This window comes from Sinocyclocheilus rhinocerous, unplaced genomic scaffold (assembly GCF_001515625.1).
Source record: "Sinocyclocheilus rhinocerous isolate Xijiao unplaced genomic scaffold, SAMN03320098_v1.1 scaffold1876, whole genome shotgun sequence".
NCBI lineage: Eukaryota > Metazoa > Chordata > Actinopteri > Cypriniformes > Cyprinidae > Sinocyclocheilus > Sinocyclocheilus rhinocerous.
The window spans coordinates 248,662-262,279 of NW_015628411.1; the positions used below are offsets into that span (position 1 = coordinate 248,662).

General features: G+C 36.4%; 1 protein-coding gene across 1 annotated transcript in view; it reads left to right on the forward strand.

Annotated features, from left to right (window-relative positions):
- The first annotated feature begins 969 nt into the window (after window positions 1-969).
- kcnj21 (potassium inwardly rectifying channel subfamily J member 21) overlaps window positions 970-13,618 on the forward strand; it is a 24,362-nt gene continuing 11,713 nt past the window's right edge. Inside the window, exons 1-3 of the mRNA XM_016549466.1 lie at window positions 970-998; window positions 10,550-10,683; window positions 11,846-12,722. Coding sequence (XP_016404952.1) covers window positions 10,606-10,683; window positions 11,846-12,722 — 955 coding nt within the window. The 5' untranslated portion in view covers window positions 970-998; window positions 10,550-10,605. The remainder of the gene's footprint in view (window positions 999-10,549; window positions 10,684-11,845; window positions 12,723-13,618) is intronic.

The window sequence follows — 13,618 nt, forward strand, 5'->3', positions numbered from 1 at the left end:
CACAGGTAACATGTCATACTTGTTGAACTTCAATGATGATTAATATTCTACCATATAACAACCAGTCTGTGCTGGTGGCTCATGAAAAATAATATTCTCAAATACACATGTACACTAATACAGAAGTAGCATAACTGAATTCAACTGAAACTTACTTGATTTGTTATTCCTAAAGGGGTAATTCACCTCAAATTAAAAATTTGTCATAATTTACTCATTCTCATGACTTTATTCTCCAGAACACAAAATATATTTTAAGAAACATTGGCATCCAAGCAACACTGGACTTGTCATTATATATCTGAAGTCCAGTGTTGTTTGGATTTATTTATTTTATTTTATGTCGTTTTCATAATGCAAATAAAAAAATTTTTTTACTAATGTTCCACATGCATGTGACCCCTGCCATGAGACATAAGAGGTGGTCATTGATGCAGTTGCATCACAGATGTCATCATTGAATTATACTGAATCGATTTACAACTGCATGGTATCTTTAGCAGCATCCCGTGTCAAAATGCATCGATGAAATGAGTGATATAATGCATTAGCGTGCCGCACGCGCTTGGAGTGAGGCAGGACCTGGGGGAGGAGACATGTATCACGCTTTAGCTCATGCTTCTGTGTTTCGCCTACCAATCCCACCTCATCGTGCACATTGTTCCTGCGACCTGAACGAGCGCACTGACACCACAACCATCCAGCATCCCTCCAGCACACCTTCATCTTCCGTGGATCTGCTCGCGTTCGGAGAGAACTGGAGAGAGCTGAATAAACAACCGTAGCTTTGCGCGAGTCATTGTTTCATTCGTCTGACTGGATGGGACGTGCTTTTAACGCGAAACGCATTTAAAGACCTTCGAGTCGTCATATTATCTGTTTCTTGCGCTTGGAGACAGTGTTTTAAAGCTAATACTGGCGCGCGCGCTTCGCTTTAAATGAGCTCGGATTGGAGAGCCACTGGGAACCGAAGCAAGGAACTAACTTGAACTACAAAAGTGAGTATTTCGCTTTATTTCTGTCGACTATTTTACTTTCTTCGTGATTATTTTGTTGTTCAAATGTACTTATTACCACTCCACCACCCTAATTTCATTTGAACTATTTTGATTTGTAAAAATAAATGAAAGGGAAACATTTTAATCCAGTTAGCAAATAAAGTTTGGATGCCAATATAGAACAAATAGATATAGTATGCTAACAAATCTAAAACAGCATTGTGTGTGGCAAATGGATACGCTGTGCTATTTTTGTGGGTCTAGAAGAAGTATTTGGAAAGTGTTACAACCCTCCTTGGTCTGTTTAGCTTTTAACATGTAAATGAAAAAAATGTGGTTAGGTGTTATGTATCAAATTGAACGCAAGAACCTGCTGATTCAGATGAGACCAGTTATGCCATCTGACACTGATTAATATGGTCTTAAATCAATTTATGAATTGAAATTGTATACATTCAAATTGGTTTTTGTATTGTGAATTTTTGTACACATTGTCACCTCAGGAGGGTAGTGATAGTGTATGGTAGTGATTTCACCCCTGTGGCTCATTTTTGATTGGCTGAACTGATAACTGCCTGAATAGCCATTAGTGTATCCATTTATTTCAATGGCACTTCCCTTCCACCACAGCTGGCAGAGGATCCCATCTTTGCTCATGGGTGCTCAGTTATGCTGCCAGTTTTCCTTTTTACAGCATGAAAATTATATCATCATCACAGCACTTATTGGCTGATGACACTACAAGAAAATGCACAGTCCCAAACCCTTCACTAATGACTATCCTGAACTATAACGTTTAAGACAGAGAAAATTATGTCAATTTCATACTTTTTAGTGCCTCCTAAAACAATCAGGCACCTGTGACATATATCTACCATCTGATATAATTATATATTTTAAAAAAATTTCAGTATTAAAGTTTTTTTTTTAAACGTTGCACAATTTAAATGTTGTCAGAATACACGTATATTTTTGAATGACCGTTAATGGAGAAAGATGGTGTAATTACAGCATCTTCCAGAAGGGGTTAATGGGGCCAGTGCTAACGAGCTAAACCTTGACCTTTGATTCCTCACCCCAATTTCCCCTGTTATTATTATCCATCTCGTTCTACATTATATTTCAGTCATTTGTATATTATATAAAGTGCTTATCTATTCATTGTGGTTACAAAATCTCACTTAAATTGCATTTTTATTCATTGTGTTTTTTCCTTACCAGTACATGTGGTTTACAGCTGTCTTTTGAAAAATGCTGAGGCTTTCGCTGTCCGAATAACATGCATGCCTAAATAATTGACATGCATGAATGATTAATTCAGACAAACCTGAGCATGGTTTTCATGGGAGTACAGGAGCTGGCCGTTTGTCGCTCACGCTTCTAGAAGGCTATTGAATAAATCATCGTTCTAGAACTGACACGGAGCGAGCCTCAGGCACTGTGAGCTCATCACACCCTGTTATTCATATTAATGTTTTTAAAAAGGCATAGTCTCACCAGACCTACAGTCAAATTTAGTATTTTTTTCAGTACAGTGGCATATGTTTTGATGGCAGGGCGAACGTTATTTCAAAGGTGAACAATATCCAGCCACTATAAGGTCTGTTCCTAAATCATTTGTGTATTAGGATGCTTGGATGGTATTTTGGTGCATGGGAATGCTTATATCTACGTTTATCTGACTTTAAAATTCAAGTGAGCTTTGTTGTCATTCCGCTGTATATGGAGACATACAAAGGAACGAAATGTCATGCCACAAGGGACCATGGTGCTACATATATAAACAGACACATAGCTAATGTATACTGAAAGAGTTAATCTGACATATGCATATACATATAGAAATATAAAGTGGATTTAGATTGGGATATTATCTTAGAACTTAGAAATGATCAAATGACTACCAAAGACAAGTACAGTTATTCAATGTTATTATAGGGTTAGTTTGAGAGAGATTTCAGTCTCAGCGGCATCATTTTTTTATTAGTTGAGAAATGTCTTATCAAAAAAGAGAAAGGAATGCATTGTTTTAAGAAATAGTTGAGCCAAAAATTTAAATTATGTTATCATTTACTCTCGTGTCATTTCGTGTCATGACTTTTGTGTTTTTGTATTTGTTTTTGTCCATATACTAAAAGTCAGTGGGGTTCAGTTGGGTTGTTTTGGACCCTATTGACTGTCATCTTCTTGTGTTTCCCTGAATAAAGTAAGTCATACAGGTTTGGAGCACTATAAAAGTGAGTAAATTATGATAGAATTTTTATTTTGAACTATGTCATTGATGCAAATCCTTCATGTGGTTTTTATACCACATATTAGCATAAATAACTTTGCACTTTCTCTCTGATCATAAAGTAACACTTGTAAATGATCCTGATCTCTTGGCTTTGTTCACTTGTTCAGCATTTTTTTCCACAGGAACCAAAGTTCTTTCCCACACGTTTTCCTTTTTAAACGCAGTGATGCACAGCATTATGATTGTATGCAGCACTTGGGAGACAATCACATACTATAACAAGGACTTACATCATATGTGAAACTCAGCAGAGATTGTCTCCGTAATACAGTGAGGTTCATAAATGCATATTTGCATTGAAGTAAATTACGTAACTCGGTAGTTGCAGTAGTTTTCTCTCAGAAATCAGGGTAATGGATTTACTCAGGGAAAGCTGTGATACTTTGCCCCTTTCCCCACATATAGCCATCAGCATCATTGATATCAGCAGTGGAGATATTGGCTCAAGCAGTGTAGCTTTTGTTTGCCTCTGCATCCCGGCGCACGTTGGTGATTGTTTTCTTGCCTGTGTCAAGGTCGACTCGGGGTGATACATGCTGCCCATTTCGTCTGGCGTGCGTGGAGTCTCTCACTTATGGAGATCACTGCTTACAATCTATTATGATGAAGCCCAAACCCCCAGGCAGCTGTGAACTTAAGTGAAACATGGTTACACTCTTAGTGTGAACTGTGGTTGGGAAGAACAATGGGACTGTTGGGTGTTTTATGAGGTGGAAGATTCAAAATTAAAGTCGTTATTTTCTCTAATATAATAGTGTTAGCTGTAGAATTCATGACACAAATTTGTTTATCCTTATTTAGTAATACGTTCAAAATTGCACCCATGCATCTGCCATAAACTGGTAAATGGAAGTTGTCAAAGAATTAATGAGCAATATATGTGTTTACATCCCATCATAGTCCTAGTTAATTACCATTTGTATGGAGACAAGCATCATTCTTTAAGGTAATGATTGCACCTCGGGCTAAAAGAGACCTATAGTGCTTCATAAATGTAATGGATTACCTTCTGGCTCTATAGATTAATGAGGAAATGGAAAGGCCTGGTTCAGGTCCCCTTAAGCACACTTTTTTCCCATTTGAAACAAAATGGAGACATAGGATGTAACCTAAGGCTGTAATTAAACTCAAAATGAAACAGGACACTCGATTTTCCCAAAGGACGGCCCCTTTCTCAAGGGAAACCTAAGACTCAAACTTTTTCAAATAGAGTGCCAGATCCATGTGGGAAAATAACAGTTTAAATGAATAGTTGACCTAAAAATGAAAATATTGTCATTATTTACTCATCCTCGTGTCTTTCCAAACCTGCTTGACTTTCTTTCTTCTGCTGAACACAATAGAAGATATTTTGAAGAATGGTGGTGACCAGTTTTGGTTCCAATTGAGTTCCATTATTTGGACAAAAAAAAAAAGTCTTTCTTCTCGTTTATTGAAAGATACATGTGGTGATATCTATGAAACTATGATGTCCAAACCCTTACCTGCTCTACACGAGCACCATAATGGAGTAGCATCACTGAACCAAAAGCCTTGGAAATGCAGGTCTATTTTTGGCCCATGTTGGATGGCTCTCTCCTTTCCACTCGCCTGTGTGTATCTGTTGTTTTGCACAGAGAATAGACGGCTGCCAGACACGAGCCAATCATTTTATCGCTTGAGATGAAGATGCCCTCCGTTGCTGATAAAAGGGTTTTGTAAATACACAAGTGCATAATGAGAGGCCATCTAATTCTGACAGCCTACATGATGGAAATTTTCCCTCCTGCTTTTTCACCATTCTTCCAGTTCTTGTCATACTGAGTGTAAGTACAGTTTGTTATTTAGATTTTTGCTGTTTGTAGATATTATATAGGATATACAGTATACCGTTCAAAATTTTAGGTTGGTAGGGTTTTTTAATATTTTTGAAGTCTTATGCTCATCAAAGTTATATTTATTTGAGCAAAAATACAGTAAACAGTATTGTTGGGAAATATTATTACAGTTTAAAATAACTTGTTTAATATGCTTTACAATGTAATTTATTCCAGTGATGCATCATTCAGCATCATTACTTCACTGTTCAGTGTCACATGATCCTTCAGAAATCATTCTAGTATGATGATTTGTTGCTCAAGAAACATTTCTCATTACTATCAATGTTGGAAACAGTTGTGCCGTTTAATATTTTTGTGGAAACCGTAATGCATTTTTTTTTCAGGATTCTTTGATGAATAGAAAGTTCAAAGAACAGCATTTATTTGAAATAGAAATTGCTTGTAATGTATAAATGTCTTTAGCGTCTCTTTTGATCAATTTAATGTGTTCTTGCTAAATAAAGATATTGATTTCTTGGGGAAAAAAAAGGTTTGACCCCAGACTATATGATAACATCACCATATAATATATCATCATCATAATATATATTTTGTTCTGCTAAATAAATAAAAAAACAGCATATCCATGGACCTTACTCAAGGTTGATGCCACATTTAATTTGTTGGGAATAAAAATTAAGCTAAAAATTTGGTAGGTTGTACTGTCTTAGAGATGAAGTGTGTAATTTCATTTTCATTCCAGTTTCCCTAAACATGGCCCTTTCTGTCATAGGTCAGACAAACAGTTAGTTCCGCCCTCAAATGCACACCATTGGTTGAGTTCATTTTACTGTGTTGATAGATGCTCAAACAGCGACATGCACTTTGAAGAATTCAACATTTTTAATCATCTAATTTTGATAATCCATGTTTTTCAGAGTTGTTTGGTTCAAGGATGAACATCAGAATATGTGACATATTGAACAGACTGTTTGTCCCTCGCAGTGCTGTTTTGATTCTTATCAAATTAAACAAGGCATCAACTCTGATGCATGTTGTGCTACTCTGAAAATCTGTGCAAACTGTTATCGGCATCCATTAGAGTCTCCCGCCTGTGAGGTGCAGGGTTCAGTGGTGTGACATATCAAAGCTTATTAAATCCAATTTAATGACCAGACAAGCTTCCAGAGCATCAGACCTTTGCTTATGTCAGCATTAGCAAAGGTTGAAGAGTGACATCGGTGGATGCATGTAGAGTGTAGTGCAGTCAAATATTTGAATACACACAGGACATCCATGATGCGATTAGACCACAGCTAAAAGGTGAACTCAAGGCGATGATGATCCGGTCTATCTGTGAAACAGAGGGATTATGTAAAAATTGTTGAAAAGGTAATTATGCAAATCGTGGGAGCGGTGAGTTCGTGTTCTGTGTCAGCGCTCTCCAGTTCCCCACTGCTGGATGGGTCTGCAATAGAAAAGCCTGTTTTTGCCCTTGAGGTAGTCAGAGGCTTTTCTCACCACTGATTGTAGATCATAAAGCAAGCGAAGTAAGACATTTCACATTTAAACCAAAGGTTGCGTGAAGGTCAGAGCCTGTGATGAAGATCAGTCTAAGCAATCTCAGTGGCTCTTTTCTTGAGCACTGTCTAATGCATTTCAGCATTATAGTCGTTTTTATGTCTTCTCTATCTCTGTCACAGTGTTGTCTGGAGTCCAGCATTTAGCTAATAGAAGGCCAACTGAAATAACAGTCATGTTTGGCGCCGAAGTTATATGCCATCTCTCTGATAGTCTTCCTTTAAAGGTGACCTCGCATAAAGAGATATCTAATTAGTGGTGCTTGCTACAATTTAATGTCCATGGGGTTGATTTTTATTAAAACCAATGGATTTTGTGTTTTATTTTTTTATTTTTGTTGAATGAAGAACACTTTTTACCATGATTAGAATTTTTGTCGTTGTTTTTTTTTCTTCTGTTTTTCTGAATGCATTTTATGTATGTATTTTATGGTTTTAATCTTGACCCAGACCCAGACATCCCAGTCATATATTATAAAAATCCATCATGAATATGAATATAAATAATAATAAAATATTTATAATGAATAATTATATATTATTAAAAAAGATAATCAAAACAAAGAATTATTCCTGTGATGCAAAGCTGAATTTTCAGCTTCATTACTCCAGTCTTCAGTGTCACATGATCCTTCAGAAATCATTCTAATATGCTGCTTAAGAAACATTTCTTATTATTATCAATGTTGAAAATGGTTGTGCTTAATATTTTTGTGGAAATTGTGATACATTTTTTCATGATTCTTTAATGAGTAGAAAGTTCAAAAGAACAGTGTTTATTTGAAATAAAAATATCTGTCACCTTTGATCCTTTCTTAAAGATCTTGGAAACTTTTTACCATGTGTATAATTTATTTTTGCTTTTTTTATACTATGAAAATTCATCATAGGAAATAAATACAAATAATAATAATAAAAAAACAATAGATAACTCATTATTATATATTGTTTTAAAATAATCAGAACAAAGAATTAAGCATACCATTCAAATATTTATTGTGTGAAAATTATGTTAAAAAATTTTTTTTAAATAACGTTTACCCCATTGCTGCGGTGTCTGGTATCATTTCCACTGCAACAATTTTTTGCCCTATTGTTTTTTTTTTGGTTTTTTTTTCAAAAGTTAGTAAAATTATATTAGACATGAGATGAGATATGAGACAAAATCAAGGTAAATTTCAGAATATCATAGAATATTTTTATTATTCTATGTGCATTATTTCTAATTTGTCAAATTATGCAAAAAGATTATTCATATTTTTAATGTATAAAATTCTAGCTGTGAATGTTACTAAACACAATATATAATTTGAGATGTGGAATTACTTTTATTTTATTTTATTAATTTATTTTGGAATTGTCCTTGTTTCAGAAAAAAATTCAAAGCATTGGCACAACTTTCATTTTCTTAAGAAAATGTTGTTAAGAAAATGTGAAAATGAAAAAAAAAATTATATTGACATTAAATAGAATTTTAGAGCTCAATAGAGATTTAGGAGATAATGAAAGCATGATTAAAAAGAGGTAAAGTGCTTCAGTCCCTCGTGGCTTGTCGTGGTTGTGTGCTCTTCTCCATCTCAGTGAGAGGCACAGAGGAGCAAGAGTGCTCTCCTGCTGCTCACTCCAGTTGGTGACATTTTACACTGACCCCTGGTGCTATCCAGTGTTTTGGTTTGTGATGACTCAACAGTTCAGGCAGAGTGACAGTGGCACAGTTGTGGCCGAGCTGCAGGGTGTTTGACTGTGAAATGTGTCTGGGTCAGAGATGACAGCGTCCTGGTTGATCAAGCCTCCTGGGATCCTGATTTGATCAAACCAGATGAAGTTTTTCATGCACTGGTTTGGAGGGAAAATACTGCATTCTCAGTAGATGAAAGCATTATCAAATTAGCCAAAATATTTATCAGTGAATATGCAAGACATTCTGATTCTGAGGAAATCTGCAGAGCTTTGTTTGGACCTGAGGATAAACTACAGACATGAAAGCAGGAAGCATCGCTGCTGTCTCTGCAGTGTGGCCATCTCTAGTGTCTGCCCGTGGCACTTATCCAATTATATGGCAGAGGCTAATGACCAAAGTTACCATTCTCTCCTGCTAGTACAACTTTGAGAAGATCTCCTAAAGATTTTTGTTGCACACCCTTCTAATCTTGCACAGCAAATCTGTCAAGCAAAAATAATGGCAAAACAAACAAGTCCAGATATCAGCACTGTATAAATAATTCATCAGTTCGTACAGTATATCATTTTATGTAGCTTTAGTTTATCTGCGTTTGTGTTGTTATCTGTCACTTTCTCATTCTGTCTCTTTCTCTCCCTCTATCATCTCTCACTTTCTCTCTCTCTGGACCATGTCTTATCAGATCTCCTAGTGGGTGCCGTCTGCCCCCATCTGCCTCAGACTGCCTTGCTCCATGTTCCCCATGAAGCCTGCCATCATTAATATTGCTTCCACATGTGTGTTATGAAAAAAACCTACTGGTACTCACCCGCACCTGCTGTCGGTGCTGTTGGGTGATGCTTGGGCAGAGAGGGAGAGACACAATGCCTTTGGGGACTTGAGCTAATGGCTAACATGTAGAAACAGATGTGGAATTCAACATTCAGTGAACATGATCAATAATGTGGAAATAAAGCGTTTTACGTATGTGTAAGGAGATGAGGCTCAATCATTTGCAGGGTTTTGCAGCTTTTTTTTTTAAATAAATGTAGACTATTAAGTCATTGTTTGTGATGATTTTTGTATGCAAAATACTCATAGTAAAAACCTACTGAAAAGACTGCTGGTTTAGTCCTGGTCTTGGCTGATGGACCAGCATAGCCGTGCTGTTTAATACCAACAGATAATAAAGGTTAACTAGCATGGCTAGTTAAGCTTGTTAAAAGGATAGTTCACCCAAAAATGAAATTCTGTCATCATATACTCAATTTCAAATTGTTACAAACCTGTATGAATTTCATTCTTCTGTTGAGCACAAAAGATGATGTTGGCAGTAGCCATTGACTTCTATAGTATGGAAGAAATGCTATGGAAGTCAACTATTTGGTTACCAACATTCTTCAAAATACCTTCTTTAGTGTTCAACAAAAGAAAGAAACTCATACAGGTTTGGAACAATTGGAGGGTTAGTAAATGATGACAATTTAAATTTTGGGGTGAAGTATACCATATAAAGTGCAATTTCTTTTTTTTAAGTTTTAAATAAAACAGATTACTGGAGCATATTTTACAAGAAAATACAATTTCAGTCTTTATACTTTAAAATTTCACATATAATGTTCAATGTGCTACTTATGGTTTCTTTGTAATTATTTGTGAAATTTATTAGCATTTCTGAGTGATTTTTTGTGTGTGCTGGTCTTTTATATAAAATATATAAATGTAAATAAAATATCAATTGTATATTTATTTTATTATATAAATATAAATAAATATACTAGGGAATGTGTAGCTTTTGAAGTAAAATGTGTGATTAACATTTTAGGTCAAAGGCTTGTGGTTTATTTGGCAAATATTGCAAACCAATAAAATCATGTTTCTCAGGTTTGAATGCATTAATTCCAGTTTCTGTGAATTCTCCCACAAATATCTGACTTGGTGAAAACAAACTTTTTTAGTGATGACACTTGCATTTTAACTGTTAATGTATTCAGTGCTGTATTCACTGCACTGATTTGTGAAGCAGATTCAGGGACTAATTGTGTAAATGTGGTGTGTAGGTAAGCAAACACTGTAGAGCAACATAATTTAACACTCTGATTTTAATTAAGACCGCTTGCAGGCACATTTATCTCACTGTTTGTGGTAAATTACTCCAGTCTTTGCTCTTCATTATGAGTTTCACCTACTAGCTTTCATGTGTTTTCTTCGAATAGTTGGAGAGCTCCAGCTACTGTGTTGGATCAGAGACTACGCCTGCGGCTTCCGGGCCATGAGTAGTTTTAAGGGCCAGGATGTGGAAAAACAAGGCATCAAGCTGCCAAAAAAATGGACTGATCCCAATGAAAAAGTGAGTTTAGTTTCTTATTTACTCTTCTTTTATGCTTTTTTATTACATGTATGAATGTTCGGGAAACTATTTTGTGACTAACTTGCTAAGCAACTATTCGTAGTTTACAGTAGTTTAGCTACAGTCAAGCTAACCAATAACAAAAAGTAGCTAACTACACTGAAAAGTTTGGGGTCAGTAAGATTTTGAAAGAAGTCTTATGCTCACCAAGGTAACTGCATTTATTTGAAATAAAAATAAAGTAAAAACAGCAATACTGTGAAATATTATTACTGTTTGAAATAACAGTTTTCTATTTTAATATATTTTAAAGTGTCATTTATTCCTGTGTCACATGATTGTAACAACGTTCGTAGGTCGGGAAGAAGGAGGCGGGAACCGGCGAACATTTAAAGAAAACTTTAATAAAATAAACAAACACAAAATAGCGCGACAGCCCCTCGCGGACGACTGTCGCGCACAGACAAAACCAAAACACAAAATAAAGTCCAGGCCTGGTCCTCCCTCGTCCAACACGGTCGTCACTCCTCCCTTTTATCCTTCCGGAGCTCCTCCGTGAGACTCGAGACCAGTGAGTGGTGCAGGTGTCGCTCATTATCAATTACTCCACCGGCCTCGCTCCGTTCCCACGGCTCTCGGCCCCGCCCCCACTCGTCACAATGATCCTTCAGAAATCATTCTAATATGTTGATTTGGTACTCATAAAAAGATTTCTTATTACCATTAATGTTGAAAGCAGTTGTGCTACTTAATATTTTTGTGGAAACCGTCATTTTTTTCTAGGATTCTTTGATGAATAGAAAGTTAAAAAAAACAGCATTTATTTAAAATAGAAATCATTTGTAACATTATAAATGTATTTACTGGCAAACCTAGCAATATACATTTAGTGTTAGAAAAGTGTTTGATTATTGCTTCAGCTCACAAAGATGTTGGAAAAGTTGTTACTGAAAAATTTTGAAAACAACAATAGATGATACCAAAACAGTAGCGTCACTACGTTTAGTTACTCTCCAACACTGATATTAATTTTTTTGAAGTTTGATGTTGAAGTTTTGTTTACCATATCTTGATGGAGTCTAATGTTAACTGCTATTGTTTAATCTTTTCTTTTAGCCAAACTTATTTCTTTTCTTACTGCTTTTTCCATTCTTGCCGGTAGATCCCCACAGACCGTACGATGGTTGTCAGGGGAGTTCTGGGAGGAGGAGACGCTTCCGATCCCACTGGAGGTCCGTTGAGAAAACTGCGTCAGCGCTATGTGGAAAAGGACGGCAAGTGCAACGTCCACCATGGAAACGTGCGTGAAACCTACCGTTACCTGACAGACATCTTCACCACACTCGTAGACTTGAAGTGGCGCTTCAATCTGCTGGTCTTCACGCTGGTCTACACCACCACCTGGGTGTTTTTTGGCTTCATCTGGTGGCTCATCGCCTACACCCGTGGAGACCTGGACCACACTGATGACAACGAGTGGACGCCGTGTGTGAATAACCTCAATGGCTTCGTCTCGGCGTTCCTTTTTTCCATCGAGACTGAGACCACCATTGGTTATGGGTACCGCGTCATAACGGACAAATGCCCCGAGGGCATCATCTTGCTTCTGGTGCAGGCCATCTTGGGCTCCATCGTCAATGCCTTCATGGTGGGATGCATGTTTGTGAAAATCTCACAGCCAAAGAAACGTGCTGAAACACTCATGTTTTCCAACACAGCTGTGATATCCATGCGGGACAGCAAGTTGTGTTTGATGTTTCGCGTCGGGGACTTGCGTAACTCACACATAGTGGAGGCCTCCATCAGGGCCAAGCTCATCCGCTCTAAGCAGACCAAGGAAGGAGAGTTCATCCCCCTAAACCAGACGGACATCAACGTGGGCTTTGACACGGGGAACGATCGGCTGTTCCTGGTGTCACCGCTGATCATTTGCCATGAGATCAACAAGAACAGCCCCTTCTGGGACATCTCTCAGGAGCAACTGGCACGAGAAGAGTTTGAAATAGTGGTCATTCTGGAAGGAATGGTGGAGGCCACAGGTGAGAGTAGATCACAGAGAATAAGAGAACAAGGGAAAAAATGAGTGCTGGCAAATGCCATAATTTCACCGTTATGTAGGCAAAAACATGTTTCTCCATTGACTGCTATTGAACAAGAGACATGTATTTGGGTTAAAAAAATTGCAAGCAAGATTACAAATATTTGATTAATAAGGTAGATGTTTAATTGATGCTTGATTTGATTTGCTGCTCAATTATTATTGGTGCTCAACTGTTACTAATGGTTCTCATTATTGTCAATGTTAAAACAGTTTTTGCTGCTTAATATTTTGCGGAAACATTTTCTGGATTCTTTGATGAATAGAATGTTCAAAATAACAGCATTTATTTGAAATAGAATCTTAGGTAACATAATAAATGTTTTACTGTCACTTTTGATCAATTCGAATCATATTTGCTGAATAAAAGCAATAATTTCTATTAAACACACACACACACACATACCCCAAACATTTGAATGGTAGTATATCATGGTTTCTCCATAAATATTAAGTAGCACAACTGTTTTCAACATTGATAATCATAAGAAACGTTACTTGAGCAGCAAATCAAGTAATCAACATATTTGAATGATTTCTGAAGGATCATGTGATGCTGAAGGCTGGAGTAATGACTGCTAAAAAAATCACCTTTGCATCACAGGAATCGATTACATTTCAAAATATATTAAAATAGAAAACAGTTATGTTCAACTGTAATACTGTTTCACAATATTACTGTTTTTACTGTATTTCTGACCACATAAATGCTGTCTTGGTGAACAGAAGAGACTTCATTGAAAACATTTAAAAGTCGTAATGTTTCCAAACTTTTGACAAGTAATATATATATATATATATATATATATATATATTTCAATCATGACAACTCTTGGA